This window comes from Glycine max, chromosome 19 (genome assembly GCF_000004515.6).
Source record: "Glycine max cultivar Williams 82 chromosome 19, Glycine_max_v4.0, whole genome shotgun sequence".
Classification (NCBI taxonomy): domain Eukaryota; kingdom Viridiplantae; phylum Streptophyta; class Magnoliopsida; order Fabales; family Fabaceae; genus Glycine; species Glycine max.
In genome coordinates this window covers 37,658,961-37,676,085 of record NC_038255.2, presented here as the reverse complement: position 1 = coordinate 37,676,085, position 17,125 = coordinate 37,658,961, and the positions used below count along the sequence as shown (strand labels likewise).

At 33.5% G+C, this 17,125-nt stretch overlaps 1 protein-coding gene across 1 annotated transcript; it reads right to left on the bottom strand.

The window, feature by feature from the left end:
* Nucleotides 1-1,845: 1,845 nt before the first annotated feature.
* Nucleotides 1,846-9,769, bottom strand: LOC100784895 (cationic amino acid transporter 2, vacuolar). Its single transcript, XM_006604198.4, has 14 exons — nucleotides 9,130-9,769; nucleotides 8,351-8,552; nucleotides 7,901-7,985; nucleotides 7,210-7,350; nucleotides 6,660-6,778; nucleotides 6,445-6,541; nucleotides 5,923-6,095; nucleotides 5,770-5,836; nucleotides 4,759-4,917; nucleotides 3,833-4,094; nucleotides 3,506-3,611; nucleotides 3,096-3,208; nucleotides 2,745-2,820; nucleotides 1,846-2,344 (listed from the first exon to the last, which is right to left on the bottom strand). Exons 1-14 carry the CDS (start codon nucleotides 9,275-9,277, stop codon nucleotides 2,188-2,190), a joined length of 1,905 nt encoding a protein of 634 aa, XP_006604261.1. The 5' UTR covers nucleotides 9,278-9,769; the 3' UTR covers nucleotides 1,846-2,187.
* Between the last annotated feature and the right edge of the window lie 7,356 nt (nucleotides 9,770-17,125).

Sequence of the window (17,125 nt, the reverse complement as noted above, 5' to 3'; positions counted from 1 at the left end):
CTTGTATGATTGATTCTAGATCTTTAAAATTAGAAACTTGTGATATGACATCTCTCAATTTTACTTCTGAGCTGAAATCCTCTCTAACTTGCTAAAATTGGAGTGCATATACTCTATCCTACTCTTAAAAGAAAACCCTTTGTTTCCAAAGTCTGCCTCTCCAGAGTTCAAGCTTATTGGTATTGGTATCTGCTTCCCTTCATTCCTCATTGAAGACTGCCATAGAAAAAATGCAATTATGGATAATCTTTTGTATGTCCTTGATAAGCAAATCCACGACTATGTTAAACAAATAAAGACTTAAAGCTGAGCCTTGATGTAATCCTATGCCAATAGGAAAGTTCTTAGTTTCACCTCTTGGAGTTCTCACACTAGTAGTTATCCTTTCATGTCTTGTATAGCTCATATATAAACCAAGCACATGCCTTTTTTCTCCAAAGTCTTCCACAAAATCCATATCTAAGTCTCTCTCTTTACTTTTGTACTTTTCTATCAACATCTGTGTAAGATAAATGGCTTCTGTTGTAGACCTCCCTGGCATAAAACCCAATTGATTCTCTGCCATCCTCGATTTTTGACTATAATATGTAATATTTCTTCCCTAATCCCTGTTACGAAGGCTATCTTCTATTGATTTTTTTTTTCAATCTATAATCAATGAAAACTAGTAATTGGGACTTTGGAGGTCATAAAATTAAACTGGTGTTACCATAGTAGAACTTGATATAACTACAAGATATTATGACTGGGCTTGAATCCGTGTATTCTCAATGTATTTTAAATGTCATGAACGATGATTCAAGTCTGAATGAAATTTTCATTACAAGGTGGAGCGAAATGTGATAGTGATATTATCTGAATATATGAAGAACATTGTTGTTTGAAGGATCTTAGCCTTGTCTGTGATGATCAATTACGGGTTTGAAACTTTAATTTATCAAGGACTTTTAAATATGTCGCATATTCATTGACTTAATCTGTTCTCAACACTCAATTTGCAAGCTATAGGTTTAATGAAAAACTCAGTTACAATATAACCGTTTGATTCACGACGGTTGCTGCTTAAGAGTCAATCCTAATGATGAATACAATTTGTTTGTAATGTCTAGATCGATGATGTATACATAAACATGGTAAACAAATTCAGTTAACTACTAGGAATGTATCCTGTTGTAATGTTGTTACTTGTTGATTTATTCCCTGAATCCCTGTTATGAATGCTATGATCTATTAATATTCTTTCTTTCAATCTAATGAAAACTTGGTAATAGGGACTTTGGGGGTCATAAAATTAAGCTGGTGCTACCATAGTAGAACTCGATATAATCACAAGATATTATTAACGAGTTTGCATCCTCTTCAGTACTCGACAATTCAAGGAGGAGAGAGATACATGCAAAAGAATGAAGTGAGCTAATTTTTTTTTTATCATTTCATTCAGTTGTACGTATCTCTCTCATACTGAAACTGTCTAATTTGTATGGGTCATTTCTTTCCTGATTGCTGCATTAGCAGCTGGTGTTTCATCCTTTTGCTATTTTGCTATGCAGAGCTGGCTAGTGTTTTTTAAATTTTGCATAATTGTTTTCAATTGGTGGTTCCTTAGGAATTGAATTCGGTAGGTTGATACAAACTGTATTAAGATCAATACAAGTACCTCATTTTGAAATCATTTTTAAGGGTAGTGGATTTCAACTGTCATCATTCTGCGATGGAAATGGACAGCTAAGTAGGTTTTCTTAATAGGTAGGTTATACTCTCTGTGCGTTCAAAGTAGACATTCTGACATTAGATTGCTTATGTCATGAACCTTAGAATAGGTTCCTCTAATGTTCCCATTTCTCCAAAATGAAAGGATTGAATAATTAAGAAAATTTAAATTACAAATTTCAAACTATATTTACATTTTCTTGAACATGCCCCAAGTCACTCACTCACACTGTCACACAAGATATATCATACAAATTGTACACAATGGGGAATAAATGAGATATAATTCAAGGCATACCACAATGACATTCTTCTCTAGAAGAAAACAAATTAAATACATGACCCTAAGCTGGAGAAGCACTTCCTGTACAGGGAATACATGTTCAACTGGGGGAGCTGCAACATTTTCTTTGGCTTGGGATGCAAGCAATCTCCCCACAGGCACACACAGAATCAGCCAAATTTTGTTTGCAGAGATTAAGCAAGACAGCTTCTGTAATTCTGGTAAATTTCATCCACTTGCTTTGCTGGCACATAAATTGCATCCTTTAGAGAGCTATGGGTTCGGCCATAGAACACATAAACTAGTAGTCCTGTTGCCAGCCATATAGAAACACGGAACCATGTGCCATCTCTGAAACAAAGATATGCAAGAATTGCAGGAAAATGTAGTTATAGGATTGTACTAAAATTTTAGAATTGCAGGAAGGATAAATGGATAATTTCACTATAAGAAACTAAACAGGAGCTTTTCCAATTAAAATCACATAAAGCTATCATTATGTAATTAGTGTTCCTGCCATTATTTCCTATTTACTCAGATGAAGATGAAATTAAGTTCATCACCATTATGGCAGATATATTCTGATATTCATTTAAAAGCAAATTATAAAAAGGACAGGTCGTCCCTCTGAGTTACTTTTAGTCTTGAAATCCCCCATTCCTTACATACAGCTTGACAGGAAAAAAAAACATTTAAAAAGTGAGCTTGATTAACCAAAAAAAGTATCAACAAATTAAGTATCAATGCTTACCCAAGATTAACTAGTAAGTAGGAATTGATGAGAATGCAAGCTATGGGAAGCAGTGGCACAAATGGGCAAATGAAACCTGGAAAAAGATTAATAATAGAGTTATTTCTGTTAAACTGAAAAGGCTTAATGCATGGCCATCCTACTTTCTACAGTTTGTTATAATGGTATGCAACACTTGTTCAATTTACTTAATGTGTGAGACTAGAAGATATGCATGACATCTACATTAGTTGAAAGGAGTGAGTTACCACAAACACTGCTCACATAAATTATCAAACTGGCCATCAGAACAAACTGTAGAAATGAACTGATAAGATGATTCAAACACATGGACTTAATGGTAAGACATACCTCCAGAGTGCCCAAAGTCATGTCTTGCATCATCTTGATCTATACAGGTCAGTAAAACAAAACCACACAGAAGAGTAGCACCGCCAATTCCACATAATGCGAAGCGAACAGAACTGGCAATAGGATAAAAAAATGCTCAAAAAACTAGGAGCATCAAGCAATCCTTAAATGACATGAAAAACACTAATGAAGTGCAAAAATTTATTAAGAGATTCTCTTGTATTAATATCATCAAACCACTCCACTCCACTTCTCAGAGGATAAGGGCAAGTCCCTAAATGGCCTACTTCCCTTGCATTCCAAACCAGCCACCAAACTATTTAGGGATCTTGAATCCTTGATTATGTATTCAGAAATTGTCATTGCATGTGCAGCTTGAGAAAAACTACATAATCTGCAACTAGACTAACCTAAGAAGAGTAAAATCTGAAGTTGCATATATAAGGACAAACTCCCCTAAGCATATGAATGCTATGATCCACCCAACAACTCTTCGCTTATCACCTTCATTTAGATCTGCAACCAAAATAAATAAATAAAGAAAAAAAGAAACAAATGCCGTATGACTGAAGGACTATAACAATCTGGACATAATCTAAATCAATCCTCAACCATGTACCATAAACACAAGCGAACTAGTGTTAGTTTCTTGGGCAACATAGATTACATATAATGAGCACTAAAATTATATTATCTATTATATATATTGGCAAAGGAGAAGGAAAGTGATAACTCACGGTTTCCTACAGCAAGATGTTTAGGAAAATCAATTGAAACATCCTCCTTAATAATTAAAGGTTTTCTGTACTCAGAAGAAACAACATTTGCATCTGCATATTCCACATTTGTCTCTGCATTGCTCAATCTGTACCGCTTTAACACTGAAGCAATTGAATCCTGGAGAGATGGAGGCAATGGGACTTCGTCTGGAGGGATATATCTTAGGATCAACACAGAAATTGCCACCATGGTGAATGCTAAAAGCGTACCCACACTAACCTGAAGGAGAAAGTTTTATACATATGATATTAGTACTACTATAAACATTTACATACCATACAGGCCAATAGAACCACCTAAGAAATACTTAATAATTTCAAAAGAGTTGAAATCACAAACTAGAAAAAAAAAAGTTCTAGCCAGATTGAAATTCTCTTGACAAATTCAACATCCTTGAGATAAACAGCTACAACTTGTTAAAAATATTCATCGTGGACTTTTAATTGAAGAATCATGGCTTCTTGGTATCATGACCCTTTACCCATATAGTGCCACCCAATGCTATTACATGTACAGGAATGCTAAAGACACAATTTTTATAACATTCTTTATTATTAGTTCATTCTTTTAAAAGTGAATTCGGTTAGCTCATCAGCAGGTCACTATTCAAAGTGTGTTGACTATTAGAGAAGAGTAAAAAAATTTATATACTTATACTGTCATCTAATAACAAAATTATCATGTATAAGAAGTCTGTTAACTTTTTACAGTAACTATCTTAAAAATCATACTTTTTCTGATTTCTGGTCAGTTAATGGTGTAATATTTTTTATACTAACAGTGCATAGAGATTAAACTCTATACTATAATGCATGATGTCAATTAATACCGAAATCAGTATACATTAAGGCTAAAAATCCTAGCAAACAAGTCCCAGGCTTACCATTCCTGCTAGTTGAGAGACTTCCATAGAAAAAGCCAAGAATGAAGCCACAACGCCAGTAGCTATTGTGCCCTTAACGGGAACCTGAGTCTGCTTATTTATATCACAAAAAAAAGGTGGCAGAAGCCCATCCCTTGCCATAGACATCAGAATTCGTGGCTGAAAATCATTTAACAAAACACATTTATAATTTTTCCTAGCAAATTAAATACTTCAAAAGAAAAAAGGGACAAAATTGTGATAAACGGAACAAATTATCATAATAGCATAAACCAGCAAAAGAAATGCAGCATATATTTGAATATGTGATTCAATGAAATTCACTGGACTACACCAAGGTCTTCTAGTCCATTACACAATTCTCTAAGAATCAAGCTAACTAGCTAATAAAAATAAGGGTCTTGCTAACCAGGGTACTGATTGAAGGATCAATAAATAGAAAATTTTATTGAAAATCATTGTGGGCGTGCATTGGAAATCATAGTGAGGTACATCGATAACATTTTCTATAACATCTCTCCATTTTTTTCTTTCTTTCTTAACTAGTACCCTGAAGGCACTAGTTAGCATTCTCCTAGAAATAATCAGGCCACACAAATCCCAAATTAGGACCTACCTCTGCTTACTCAATAAAAATATCATTTTACCTCTTCATCAAAAAGTCATTTCAATTCAATTTACAGCTAACACAGAGCTCACTAAAAAAAATGTATCAATTACACTTGTTATGTATCATTACCATGAGAATCTAGAGTTTGCTATATGTTTAACACAAAACTTACACTTTTCCAAATCAATGAAGATTTATATCTACCCATAAAAATGATAATTTAATAAGGGCCTCAACAATTTTATAATTTTAACTATAACATATATTCAAAATATGAAGGTGAACATCATTCACCTAATATGGAGAAATCGCATTCAAATACATTAAATTGACAATGGAAAGAATAAGATAATGAAAATTTTCAGAGATAACCAAGCACACCTGGGTTTACATTAATTTACCTGGGGAAGTATCCCTCCCAACAATGCTGAGCAGAGAGCTGTGAAAGCACCAGCATTTATAATGTAACTGCAATCACAAACAAGAAACTTGTCTTTGGCAACATCTACATAGATTGAGCCACAAAAACTTAATGAGCAAAATTCTAAACTTACGCTGCCCATTCCATCCCTTGATTAGCAAATGCAGATGATATTGGGGTATCTGGATCAATTGCATAATAAGGTACTAAACCAACTACAACAATGGACACCATCATATATATCCCACAACAAATAAACAATGCACCACCAATACCAAGCGGTAAATCTCGTTGAGGATTTTTAACCTGTTGATCAAGCGAAACATTAACAGGAAGTTTGAAGAATTGACATCCTCAATTATATACACCTTTGCATGTTTGGCATAGATTATTTTAGAATTTAATTTCTATGCACTTGTCTTGTAAACCAATCAGAACTCATGGCACTTTGTTGTTATTATAATAAATGTCAACAAACTTACCACATATATAAGACAATTTCTGATTAGATTATAGTGTAAAATTTCGTTGCATTTCAATGCATGGACTATTTTTTCTTCTTTTTATTATTCAAAAGATTTAGCTGAGCCAAAAAAAATATTATTTCTCTAAAACAAACTGAAACAATCACATGCATGACACTATCATGGTATACCTCTTCAGCAGTACTGGCAACTGCATCAAAACCAATATATGCAAAGAATACTGTAGCAGAACCAGCCAGCATCCCATTAATCCCAAAGGGGAAAAATCTGTGAAAGCAAAAGAGACAAGCCTTTGGTAACTAGAGAAGAAACATGTAACATGGGGGAAGTGCAAAAACAGAGATTTTAAAGTACCAATTAGGAAATTTTTCAAGTGAAAAAGTACCCTATTGGAAGTTCATATCCAACCCATCCAGACTTGAATCCCAAGTAACCACCAGCTGCTATAACAAAAAGCAATGCACATACATTCACTGCTGTCACTATGCCTTGTACCACTGTACTCTGCATGTATTAATCAGTCTTAGTTTATGGACATTTTAATTAAGAAAATAATGAACAATGATTGGGTGAATATGAGCATCGTGCAAGGCTCAGAACCCACATGCAGATCAGGTTGCATACAATAAGTTGCACGAACCAAAAGAAACATGAAGACTATTTTTAAAAAACTTCAAGAACTACAAGTGAAAATAAATAAAGTTGTACAGTATAAAATAATTTTATACTGTCCATTCACAAACTATCATATAGGATAAACTTGTTGATTTATACAAAATTATCTTATAAATCATATCAACAATGATTTATGATTCGATAACAATACAAAACTGCTTTACATTATCAATGCATCACCATTAAACTCAAACTATAAAACCTTTTTGAAGTCATATAATTTGAACATTTAACCATAAATTATAATAATAGATACTTACCTCCTTGATCCCCACGCATAAGAGTCCAGTAACAAGTAATACCAGGATTGCTGCACATGGGTCCACAACAATATCTATTCCACGAATATGCTGTCGGGCCAAAAATATGGGTAAATTGTCCGCACCACCAAAAAGTGCAGCCTAATCAGACAAGTATTTTTATATTTGATGTCAGTGCTTGATGATTTTTTCTCACAGTTCAAACAAATGGTGTAGTTAATTTTCTTTTATTGTTTAAAAACATTCAATAGAAATTCTGAACTTCGAAAAAGTAAATTGGAAACAGAAGATTATTCACAACATACACCAATAAATTTATGAGTTTAATGATTATACCCTATTAGTACAAATTTTTTTACACTATCAACCAATGAGAAATCAAGATTGGTATGACTTTTAAAATGATTATTAAAAAAATTAACAAACTTATCATATATGATTGATAGTTTATAATTAAATGATAATGCAAGTATAAAACTACTGTATAGTATCAGTGCATAATTCATTTTTTCTAAATTTATTTAATTCGCTGCGATACTGAAGAAATAAAAAAGATTTTACCAAATGGCATGCCTTCCTGATTTACCTTACCAATGAAAAATAGATAAATGAAAGGTGAACGATGTAATCAACATATTCTGACACAAAAAATAATTCAATATGACTAATGAGAATTAGAATAACACCGTACCAAATTGGGGGTCACGCCACGAGCAACTGCAGCACTACCAATTGTATATTCCAATAACAAAGACCAGCCAATCAACCAAGCAACACTGGAAATAAAAGCAATCATTTCTGTTAATCAATTCCCAATCAATAATGAGATCAATTTCTTTCATATAAGATAATGGAAATTTAGTTCACATAGACCTCATGATGTAAATTAAATTCACATAGACCTCAAGCTGTTTTATAGAAATACTCTAACCCCCAACTCCCTCCTAATAAAAAAAAATACTAGTAATAATCAGATAACTTTATTATCTATATCACTATCCCGAACCTCCAAATAAGGTACCCTTTCATTCATTAGTTAACTTTACACAACAACTATATTACTGAATAAGCACATTAGAAGTGAGAAGAAAAACAAGAATGAAGAAGAATATTAAAACACAAGGAAAGAGAAATGAAGTACCCTTCCCCAAGACAAATGTATGTATAGTGGTATGCACTTCCAGCAGAAGGGCAGCGACTAGCCAACTCTGCATAGCAAAATGCAGAGAGACCAGCTGCTAATCCAGCAATCAGAAAAGAAATGGCCAAAGCCGGTCCTGCATGCTCCCGTGCAACCGCTCCCACCAGCACATACACTCCAGCACCAATTGTTGAACCAACACCTGAAAAATGATCATAACATTTAAGTCAATATTTTTTGGTTCATAGGAATTGAATTCAGACATCAAAGAGTCTGCAACAATTAATGCATATAATTGAACTAGACTCCTTAGGTTAACAACATATCAGTCAATTTGCAAAACAATTAGGGTGTGTTTGAATTCATGTTCGGTTCAGTTGAATGCCGATGACCGTGGAGACATGGATTCACATTGAAAGTGCATTGAAAAGTGGAAAATGAATAAAACAAACTCACTCTTAGTTAATAACCGATCATGTGCATGCTCACAGAGTCACAACTCATAATCATAGTGAACATATAAAATATAAATAAAAGAGTGGAGGCAAATGTTGTTCTGTGAATGAGAAAAAGGCGGGACAAATATCAAATCCGACAACATCGTCCAATCAAGAGGTCATCCATGAACATTAACCAAAAGTTTTCCACATAACACCGAATTCCAAGGAAATTTAAAACAATTAATTCCCAGGAAACCCAGATGAAAGCACGATTAAAAATGAAAACTTTTTAAAATTAAATTAAAAAAAAAAAAGAGAGAATGAAACTGCATTAATCACCAACTGCAATGAGATGAAGCACAGTTAACTCCTTGGCAAGCAGAGGCTGAGAGTTCCTACGTGGAGAATCAACCTGCTTCCTCCTAGTTAAAAACTTCAAGAAATCCCATGAACCCTTTTGTGACGGTGAATCAACCGAAACACCCATCAAAACCAATTTTTTTTACCTTAATGGGAAAATCAAATCAATGATGATTGTCCCAAGATCAAAGTACAAAACAAAGATTGTGTTGTGGCCAATTAAACTAGTCTTGCATTCAAATCAAAAGGGTAACAATGTCAAGTGGCCAATCAATATGCTTGCATTCCAATCACAGAATCAGATAGAGCATCGAATTCTCCTTCCTTTGGTGATGGGGTTGTTCCCGTTATAGACAAAACAGGCAAAATAATTGATGCCTTCTAAAAGAAGAAAGAATTTCAATTCCAGATTGTGTGTTTGCTTGTGTGTCATTATTATATTTTAAATCTTGAGAAATTATTGTGAAGATATGATGAGGATGATGGTTGGTGACCAATGTCAAGATCAAGAACAAGAATTGGCAAAGACGATTGATTGATGGCGGTAAATGTGTGCTTAATGCTATAAATGCTGACGCCTGTTACCCCCATTACACACAGTCCGGTTTGTAAATAGGGACGATTATATATAGCAATGTGCTATTTATGTCTCGTTACGTGGTCACGTTGCTTGATGCTTTTGTCTAATAAAGTAGTAGCATTATTTCATTTTCAACATTATAAATTTTGTTGTGAAAGAAAAGATGAGAGTTTTTAAAAATTAATTAATATAAAAGTTAATTTAACTTAGAGAAATTTATTTTAATTTTTTTCAACTTGCTTCTAGAAAAGTTTATCGAAACAAATGTAACGGAAAATTTTAGATATATGGTAATAATGTTATGTATATTTTCTTTTTATTTTTATAAATGATACGATTTGAGTTAATACAATTTTATATTGATCTAAGTAGTCTATTTTATGTTTTTTTTTCATAAGCATATTTTATGCTACTCCGTCTTTATATTTAATTCATTTTTTAAAAAAAAATACTTGTATTTTATAACATTCTTTTCAAATTATTTGGTATTATTTTTTTTAATAGCATACCATTAATTATTTTACAATAAAAGTTACTCCCTCTCGATTAAAATATAAGCACAAAATATCTCTCTTTAAGAAAATTAGTTAACATGATGGTCTCGATAAAAAATTAAATTATTTCCTAAAGTATCCTTGCATTTAATTGCATAAGATAAAAAAGAGAAAGTTATTTAAAATAAAACTCTAATTAAATGAAGAGCATGTTATAGATAATATCATTAAATAAGAAAATTACTTAAAATTTATTTATATTTTGTATATTACACATTTTTTTTTGTTTAATTATATTTTAGTCCAAATGTAGTGTAAATTAATAAGATAAATACATTTTCTCTTATGATGATTAGACAATATGATTAACATGCATTAATTAATTAATTAGGTTAAAAGAAATTAAGTAAAAAGATCAACATGTTGAGCTCCAATAATTAATTAATTAGGTTACCCATTTATTTATTTTTGTTTCTCTTCAATGGAGGATCCTGGTAGGCTAGTTGTTGGCTATAGATTATGGACTTATGTGGGATTCGCATCCATCATTTTCTTTCATAATTGCATGAGTTATTATTGGCTCCATGATAATTGTTCTTGGCCCCTATCAAGGGATTGAGATTTTTTTAATTTGAAAAACATCCTCCCTATGGAATCATGATTCTGTTACGAACCAATTTTCACCCACGCCATATCAAAAGCCTCATACATGAGATGCTACGGTGGATGGCGTTGGATGCACTGAACATAACCAAATTGCCTGGGCACCCTATTTGGAAGATAAGACCACATGTCCGTATTGCACCTGATGAAGCCAGAGAAAAAGGCCTACTGGGGAAAAGGTCTGACACCCTGTGGCTTTCATAAGGACACTAGACGACAACATTTGTAACATCTTATTTTTCGTAAATAAATTAAAATTTTTTTTTAGTATAAATAAATAAATAAATAAAGTTTTAGAGAACGGTGAGGTTTTTATAATTAAATAAATAAATAAAAAATAGTTGTAATAAAATAATGCTTTGAAAATTATATATATTTGATTTATTCATTTGATAGGAAATAGAATAGAGTTCCTTTATATAAAATAATAAAAATAAATAAATAGAGTAAATAATAAGCTATGAGTACCCTAGGTATGAATGTTATATGTTAGGTCAATTTTCAGATCGACGATGCCTCATTTTCCCTTCATTTGCGTTTTTCTCTCCTCTCCTCCCAAAATCCTCTTTTTTTTTCGCAGACCACCAAACTTATCTTAGAAAAATGACGATCTCAGACTAATTCACCGTTGGATAGTCATGAAATTTAAGAACCTAGTTTGAAACTCAACTCTGAGCCTTTTCACCGTTAGGAATTTCTAAATCATATTGTAGCTAAGAGAAATACACTTCGCATCGTAGCCTTTTTTTTCCCGCAGAAACCCAAAACTGTCTCGGTAAAACTATGATCCCGGATTCATTAACCGTTGGATTGTCATAAAATGTTAATATGTGGTTCGTGATTCAATTTTGCACACCTTCACTGTTGGGATTTGCGAAATGATATCCATGGAAAGAGAAAACAGAATCGCACAAAGACAGTATAAAATGGAGGCTTCAATCCCTTCTTCTCTCTGACGTTTGGGAATACTATCAAAGCAATTAGAGGAAAAAATTGAGGAATCTCAGGAACTTGCTAGAGATGCCGCATTGCTATCAAAAGACACGTGAACCCGCTTAGAAGTAAGGGATGAGTTTATCACAATTAGGGTTAGAATGAACATGTGTAGTAATCCTTAGAAAATTAAATTGTGTTTATTTTGGGAAGTTTATTAAATTATAATTTTTCCTTTATTATTATAAATACATTATTGATGTCCTGATGCAAATTGGTTGATAAAATAGAGTGATCTTGGTGTTTTAATTTTTTTTTTATATTTATGATTTTGATTAATTGATTTTGGTATAATTATGTGAAATTATTTGAGGAGTTTTATTCCCCATGTTGTGATAAACTTTTTGTATAAATTGTTATATTGAGATTATGAAATGGTGATTCAAATTTGAGTATGTGATAATTTGAACCTGTGATTAATGGTGAAATAGATGTGTATTGAGATGTGTGTATTGAGCTATGAGTTATGAACTGTGCAATCACACAATTGTAAGACCCTTTAAGGGCGACGGGTATTGTGATGGGATCCATTGTGGGAACCTGACGAGTTAAAATGATTTTGAAAACAATTGAGTAGTTGTGTGTATTGCATAGTTCATATGTAAAGTGCATATGATTCATGAGGTGTGATAACGTGTTAATTGAGATTATACCATTGTGATTGAGATTGAGTGTATGTGATAAATTATGCATGTATGTGATTGAGATGTTGTGTGCATTGAGTTGTGAACTATGAATTGTATAATCACACGATTATAAGTTCCTTTAAGGGTGAAGAGTTAATGCTAAGTCCCTTTAAGAGCGACGAGTTAATGTTAAGTCTCTTTAAGGGCGACGAGTTAATGCTAAGTCCCTTTAAGGGCAACGAGTTAATGCTAAGACCCTTTAAGGGTGACGAGTTAATGTTAAGTTCCTTTAAAGGCGATGAGTTAATGCTAAGACCCTTTAAGGGCGATGAGATAAACTATTAGAGAATAATTGAGGAGTCATGTGTTTTGTACATTTCATAGATAGAATCTGTGTGCTAAAATATTTTTTGGGTTAGACCTGAATCAGGAGGGAGAGACCATGACGGACTCTTCGGAGTGTAGGCCTTGGGGGTCACCCGGTTTGAGTGCTCCTTTAAGCCTATGTTGATCTCATATGATTGGAGCATTCTCGTAAAACACCGTGACCCTGACTGGTCTCCCTATGATCTTACCTAGTGAGAGTGACCTGACTTGCTAGTGTGTGGTTTATCTTGTCATGTACTCCTAGGTGCCTGACGTGGTTTTTCACTGACATAGTACCACATTGCATATAGGATTGAGTCTTAGTGTATATGTTGCATAAATCTTGTGTATTGATCGATATTGATTAATTTGATAACGTTGTGTTTTGATCCTTGAGTACGTGAATGTTGTGAAAATGAATGAAATGTGTTGTGTGATGATGTGATGTTGGATGACAAAGTGGTGAAATGATGTGAGCTATATTTAAGTAAGTTTTATTTTATTTTTATGATATTTATACCTACATGTTGTATCGTTACTCTTCATTAGTTAGGAATGTGATAACTCACTCCCAATGTGCTATTTGTGTTTGGATCCTGTGACGATCTCGAACCTTGTGTTCGTGGGAACAGATGAATAGGTGGATGACTATGAAGAACCTCATGCTAGAGGACACGAGAACACAATGCTCTGATAGGATGTGACATTAGGATATAGGTTCTATATTAATTGTATGAAGTTTTGGACGACCTTGTTTTGAGCCAAAGTGAATTTATTATTTATTTAGACAAGTTTTATTATGATGTTAGAAAGGTGAATGTGAGCCTTTTACCCTTTTGAAAGGCTTGTATTTAAAAAAATGTTTTAAATACTTTTAATTAATATTTGAATTTTTATTCTCTTTATTATTAATGCATATATGTATGGGGTAGAGGGTGTCACAACATTCATCTGGAGATCATCTAGCTTCCCCCCGATCAGATGAGCCTACCTTGTGCCTTGTGTTGGCTTCCATTTACTTGCTACCGAGTCATCTAGAGGATCGATCCTTGGCTCGAAATAACCAACAGTGGGCAAATGCACCCAAGACTGTAAAAAACATTGTCAAACAAATTAAGTATAGTAATAAAGAAAACAGAAATACAAATAATCATAATTAAATAATTACTAACTTACCATGACTAATGTCATGTAACCTCCAACCTACTTGCTGGTGTACTGGCTCACTTAGGAGAGATGGTCATATGGGTACGCTAGTGCAATGACTCCCCAGGGTGGCAGTCATCCAGGTTGCTGAGGTAGATGAGGTAGGTGACGTGGACGTGAGTCAAGGACTTGCTAACAAATATCGTGATGTCGACCAAGTTCAAAAGATAAGTTGTGGCAGCCCACATGTATAATCCTGACTGGACGTACCAGTGATATAGGCTGCCACTCACTTTAACCTAACATTGGCACTTGCGGTGGTCATCACTATAGCCTCTTCCTCTATCGAAATGCCAAGGCAAGTTATAAGCAAAACCTTCACGGTCTCTTTAGTGAAGGTGGAGGGGACATGATCAATGGGTCTGCTTGTCACAGGCTGTGCAAGAGACATGACATCATCCAGAGTGATGGCCACCTCTCCAACAAGAAGGAAGAGAGGACATGATCAATGGGCTTGCCTGTCACAGACAGGCTGTGTAAGAGAAATGACATGTCATTCAAAGTGATGGTCACCTCTCCAACAGATAGGTGGAAGGACTAGGTCTATGGTGCCACCTCTCCACAAGGGCATTCATAAAGCCATTATTTGCAATAGGATACCGCGTCGTAGCTAGGGCTGATAACCCTCACAGTTGGCTTAGTGGGGAGTGGTATGACTTGGTCACTGTGTTTGACTAGCTTCATCCCTAGCCACGGCTGTTGGATCCATACATGACCAACGCAATGGTCCCTGTAAAATCATATCAAAGACAAATCAATCGGACCTCCTCCAAATGAAAGTCTAATGTCCTGTCAGATGCATGTGCCTCAGGCTCAGGCTTTGACTTTGTGGACAGATGTCAACGTTCGTGTGCTGACGCAGTCAATCTTTGATGCTCGGGTCCTCATGAGAGAGATTGCATTCAACCATGTATGAAATATGTTTGGTCCGAGCCATAAAAAATTAAAGGAAAAACAATTAAATTGTTAATAAAAAATAACAAAAAATTAATTACTAGAAATAATAACAATAAAAAAAAACTTTAATAACCAAAATAGAATCATGATTCCATTTTGTATTTTGACAAAATACATAACGAAATCTCGATTTCGTTGTGTGATCTGACAAAACCCACAATACAATCTCGACTCTGTGTTTGTGTTTTGCCAGTAGGGATGGGGATAGGCCAGACCAGGCTAGGCTTTAAAAGGCCTGAGCCTAGCCTACGATGAAATTTTGAGGCCTGAGCCTGACCTATAGCTTATCAAAGGCTTTTATTTTGGCTCGGCCTAACCTTTTTAAAAGTCTAGCCTGATAGCCTTTTTAAAAGTCTTCTTCACATTAAATCTTTAATATTCCTTGATGAAAAAGGAGGAGAAGCGCTAGTAGGCTTTCACCACGAAGAAAGAATATATGCATGAAAAAGAGAAGGTAAAGAGAAGATGAAATAAAAAATGTTACAGGAATAAGAAGATGCAAGAAAAAATGGTAAAATTTTGAAGTTTTACCTCTATCAAAGCTTAAAATAAAAAGGATATGATTTTTGTTTGCTCTGGAATAGGAACGTTAAAAGGAAAAGGAAACCTAATAGGAAAAGAAAACGTTAACAGGAAAGCCTAATGAGGAATATATAAAAGGGCACATGACTCACACCTAAATTGTAATTAAAGTCTTACTTGATAATAGGAATTAAAGTTATGGAGACGTGTAATCAAAGTCTGCTAGTTTAAAAATATATATTAATTGTACCCAAAATATAATATAAGTATATATTGGTATCCAAAAAATAATATAAGTATATATATATATATATATATGTAGGACAGCCTATCAGACTTATAAGACTTTTTAATAAGCTTAAGCATGTTTTATTTAATTTAATAAATTTTTAAAAAAGTCTGAGCCTAACATTTTAATTAAATAGACTAGTCCAGACCAGACTTTATGTAGGTCAGGTCGTAGACCCTTATAGGTCGGCCTGACCTATCCTCACCCCTATTTACCAGTACACAACAAAAATCACAATTCCATTGTGAGTGTCACGTAGAAAGGAGAAAAGGGTGTCACGTAGGGATTAGGGAAAAGAAGGAGGGGTTAGCAATTCAAAATGGGGTAGGATGAACATTTCCCCTCTAGGTAGGAGCCCGAAATAATTTTAGGAGCGACTAATGGTAACATCTTAATACAGCTGATATTGGCCCACTTAAACTTTAAAATATGAATAAGAATCATTTATCACTTATTTTTTTAAAAAAAATATATTAATTGTTTAGTATTCCGTATAATATTGGATAATTATTGATATAAACAAATGGAAAAATGTAGATTAAAAATAATTTAATTAACAAAAATTCATTTTATTAATAATCAAATAAATTCTGTGAATTGTTTTTTTAAAAACAAAATCTCAAATATTAGTTTATTTGTCATACTATAATTTTAGGAAACATCTATAGTCAAATTTGTCATTCCTCATTATTTATTTTCACTCATTTTCAATCACTCTTATTTTTTGTCTTCCTAAGCTACACTTAATTAAAATGACGTCACGTTTATAATATATTGTCACTCTTATACCTTAAGGCTATATTTTTGAGAAACCATATTCGAACCTTAAAAAATTTACAAGGCTAAAATCATATTTTGTCATATAATATAAAATTTAAGATATCAACATTAATAATATTATTATATTAATAATATAATAGGAATGTGGCTACTATAAAATTTTATCAGTATGTGAAGTGCCTCTATTTTTTTGTTTTTTTTAAACAGAAGAGTGGGAGACTGATGGATGCTTAACCTCCAAATATGCGGGACCAAAACCCGTTGCCTTACCACTTGGCCACGCCCCATTTTCGATTTTATACTGATAAACACTATTATTGATATTGGGGCAAGGTTAATGCAATCTTTCTGATGAACAATTGTATGAGCAATGCTTGAAAACTTTTATAAACCTGTGCGCATGTTGTTTAGTATTTCGTGAGTATGTTTACTATACATGGTTAATGCCTCATAGGGAGAAGTTTGTAAAAGGATGGACTCATCCGGTTATGGCCACTTG